Raw genomic sequence first — 3,926 nt, 5'->3', positions numbered from 1 at the left:
ACCCCATCTATCTCTCTGAGCAAATCAAACAATCAAAAGACCTACCTCATTATAGACCTCTCTGCAAATGAGACATTTGAGGAAGGTCTCCTCGAAGCGCTCCTCGTCAAAGATGAGGTTCCGACGCCTCTGTTTCTCCGCCTCCGACATGACCGAGCCGTTGTACGTTCCCCGCGTGTCCTCGTTCTCATCTGTAGGGGGAAACAACAACAACAGCGGGTGGTCAGTACAGTCACGTGGTCCACATAGGTGGGAACACCTGGTCAATACGCACGCTTGTTTGTACATCCAAGTTAATTGGTGTTGGGTGATATTCCTGATTTCATTTTTTGATACAGTGGACTTAACCCAACTTAACCCCATCACTTCTGAGTAGACGAATGTACTTGCTTGGATTCTTCCGATCTGGTTCTATGCTATTTGACTGGCTAGTTTATGGGGGACGATTTAAAAGATGGAATAACAACTTTTGCTGTTATATATTCTTAAGTTAGAGGAACAATACTATGGCTTTGTTGAAAATCTCTCTTCACCGAACACGTTATCTTCTCTGTACAAATGTAGATGGATACTAACAATGAAGTTGTTAAGACACAACCAATTGCAATAATAACAGATTATTATTGATGTAATGACCTTTTTTTTCCTAAAGAAAGTGAAGTCTCTTTGGATTATGTATTATGGTCTGTCATATCGTGTACATTTTGATTTTCATCTTCGACGGATATTAGAGCTGGAAGTCAAAGACAATAAATAATATACTCCTGGCAAGGAAACTCTGGGAAACAAACAACTATCTGTACCGAAAGTAATAAAAACTGAACAGACCGTTGGCGTCACTTAAACTGACATTGAAATACAAAAAATAGAGTTGCCTATGGGAGTCAGTTTACGGAAAGTCTATACAAAAGTAAAGGTCACTGGTAACCACAGTAAAGCCTCGGGGCGGGGTTTCCGATTTGTGGCATCTTTCAGAACATTAGCCTAAGTTGCCAACATGAACCTTATCGACAAGGTAGGGGTAGTTACAAACATGGCAGAGCTCATTCTTAAAAAAGAAAAGAAAAAGTCTGGATCGTTTGAGGTGGTTGAATTCCACTTGGTATACCCTTCAACGTGTCCAAAATGCTGCGCAGCAAAAGAGCTTATGGTGAGTTGAAACAATATCGAATATAGTTTGCCATTGTGTACTGAAGTCGAAAGTTTCCCAAAGATAAGACCACAAAGTGACGTCGTAATCACATGCTGATGGGTAGAGTTTTGTCACAAATTCACAGCATAATAAAAATACAAATTCAATATTCCTCCTCAATGCCATCGCATCATAAATAAGCTCTACGTTTGGGAAGCAGTCGAAGAAATGGGACTTAATAAAAACGTGTCCACCTTACATCAATAAAAAATCTTTCGCCCTTAAGCCTTTCTCTCTTTTTCCTCACGCAACAAGAATAGCTCCGTTTTCAAACCGAGTTCTTCTTCACCTCAGACATCATCTTCGCCAAGGGTCTGCTGTTTACGGCCCTTTTTCGCGGTACCAGACGCTCCCAAATTGAGATTTGGCCAGCTGATTGCATTGTGTCTTCCCAGTATGACGTATTGATCCCTGCCGCTGAGGAAATCGCATTAGGACGGGCGTGCACTGACGTTATATGGACGCAACAGGGGCTCAGCGCAGCTATGGCCAGAGGGAGCCAATTCTTAGGGTTTTTTTTTTCGAATCCATTCTTTAACAGAATTCCTAGCCGGTGATTATATATATAGCGGAACAGGTCGCGTGAACCAAAACAGGCCAAGCAGGACGAATGATCGAACAAGGAGATTCGGTTGAAATTCAATACACACCATGAGAGAAAAAAGTGGAAAAAATATGTATAGGGAGTGAATGACATGCACCTAAACATACATGTAAGTTAGGGGTCGAATTTCCCTTTTCATAGAGTCGTTTGTATTGTAAGGAATGTTCAATTGTAAAAGTCAACAACAGAACTTGAACAACAAAAACAATTGAAAAAAAGTATCAATGCTGCACAATTTAAAACAAACAAACAATTATCTTTTATTCAGGTGCGAAGGCGGGGTCACTACAAAACTGTAGATACCAGTTGTATTATGAAAAGGAATGTTAGGAAAATAAAGACGCGTTCGAATTTGAATAGCTTTCTGGTAACATTCGATTTTCAACAACAAGAATTTGCCCTAATATTTTTCAAAAGGGAACTATTCCCAGCATAAACTCCGAGTACGTTGAAAACAATACAAAGCAGAAGAAGCAGACAATGATATGAAGCTGCTCACAAACCCAAGAACCAAAAGCCGAAGTAAAGAAATACCCAAGGATAGCTACACATACACGTCTTCAAGCGCTACTACGCTCTTAAATCCTTCGGATTAAAATCACCTTTCTTGTAGCGAGCTGGGACTTCAGGTATCTCTGAAAGCGCACATGCAGATCGAGGCACACGACTGTACGAAGAAAAATATGACATGATACTGTGCGTCACGCCTAGGCTAAAAGGGGTCACTTAATCACAGGCTTCACTAACGTTTAAAGATCTAATACATGTGTTGTACTTTTCTGTAGTTTCCAAGAACACATTGTCCATGAAGGAAACTAAAAGTTGGTCTCCACGTAACATTAAATATCACAACTGTAGGACTTCGAGCAGAGATATGCTGTTCTAATAAATCCGTTTCAATCATGTAGAAGTTTGCATGTCCAAGAGTTTTATACAGTGACTTCACTATGATAATTCCAACAAATCTGAAGAATAAAAAGTACGTTGGAGGCTGCGAAGACAGATGACAATAATGACCACTGTCCAACAAAGGAAGGAAGGAGACAGGTTTATCTATCTCTCCGCTAGAAGTAGACGAGCGAGTAATTTTGTCCTTAAACCTGAACAAGGTTCGGCAATGAAGACAGGTGCAAATGTAGCGTGAACGTCCAAGTGTTCTGGGGTCCCATATATATATAGAATCTATGCAGTGGACGAGGTCAGGCAGCGAGCCCCACGTAAGTCACGGCAGATGGGTTTTATGGGTCTGGGATATAAAAACATTCGTCATGGGAAGGGAGGGGTATCGTGTCGGTCATCGAAAGGAACGATCATGACCGAGTCTGTTTTATTGCCGGCTGAAAAAAGAAGACTGGATTCACTTTAGCTCATGGCATTTATCCGCTCTGGTGGTGTTAAGAGAGGTGAACACATTTAATTTTATGCGACAAGTCCGTCTAAGATCATACGGAGCTTTTAAAAAGTGTGCACGTAAAAAAAAGTGAGCGTGATATTTAATTTTTTCTGAAGCGGTTAAGAAAAAAACAAAGTCGATTAGACTTGCCAGTCCTTCGTTATTCTCTCAGCCATTGCCATATACCAATACAAGCACATTTTGTACTTCAGTGTGTTATGCATAGACAGTGGAGTGGAAGAGAATCAGATGTAGGAGCAAGTGCCAGGGAAGGCATCAGATCAACAGAACCGCCAGAGGACTAAGATAAAAGCCGAAATAATGTTGCTAAAAGCACAGTCTAAATTAATCCAATGGAGCCGTAACACAATCAGGCAAACAAGGTGACTACAAAAAAAATGGAGCCTGTCAGCTCTCTGGTAATGGTAAGAACCAGGTGGTAGGGAGAGAAGGAAGAGGTCTGCTTCACAGGGAAAGAAAACCCAATCAGGTTGTAAGTGCTGATCCAGAGCCCAAGAGATGAGTACACTCAACGGTTTCCGTAACTAAAAAATAGAATACATCGTGTAGCTAAAAGGTACGTATTCGTGAGTGCTTCTCTGACCGACCGGACACACACATACTCGGTGGGTAAAGTTCTTTTGCATGGACTTCATTCAATGTACTTTAAAAAAAAACATTTAAAAAACTTGCGCTTCCTTAAAAATCACGTCCGATTACAACAAGCGCAAATACCC

General features: G+C 40.9%; 1 protein-coding gene and 1 long non-coding RNA gene across 2 annotated transcripts in view; one reads left to right on the top strand and one right to left on the bottom strand.

Annotated features, from left to right (window-relative positions):
- The window catches only part of LOC101857754, a 23,694-nt gene that overhangs the window by 4,765 nt on the left and 15,003 nt on the right, over window positions 1–3,926 (bottom strand). The window contains exon 3 of the mRNA XM_005088824.3: window positions 46–191. Within this exon, the coding sequence (XP_005088881.1) occupies window positions 46–191 (146 nt within the window). The remainder of the gene's footprint in view (window positions 1–45; window positions 192–3,926) is intronic.
- LOC118477465 overlaps window positions 1–3,926 on the top strand; it is a 42,969-nt gene that overhangs the window by 28,923 nt on the left and 10,120 nt on the right. The gene's annotated exons all lie outside the window — the stretch shown is intronic.

The sequence above is a fragment of the Aplysia californica genome, unplaced genomic scaffold (genome assembly GCF_000002075.1).
Source record: "Aplysia californica isolate F4 #8 unplaced genomic scaffold, AplCal3.0 scaffold00001, whole genome shotgun sequence".
NCBI lineage: Eukaryota > Metazoa > Mollusca > Gastropoda > Aplysiida > Aplysiidae > Aplysia > Aplysia californica.
This window is presented reverse-complemented; position numbering and strand designations above follow the sequence as displayed.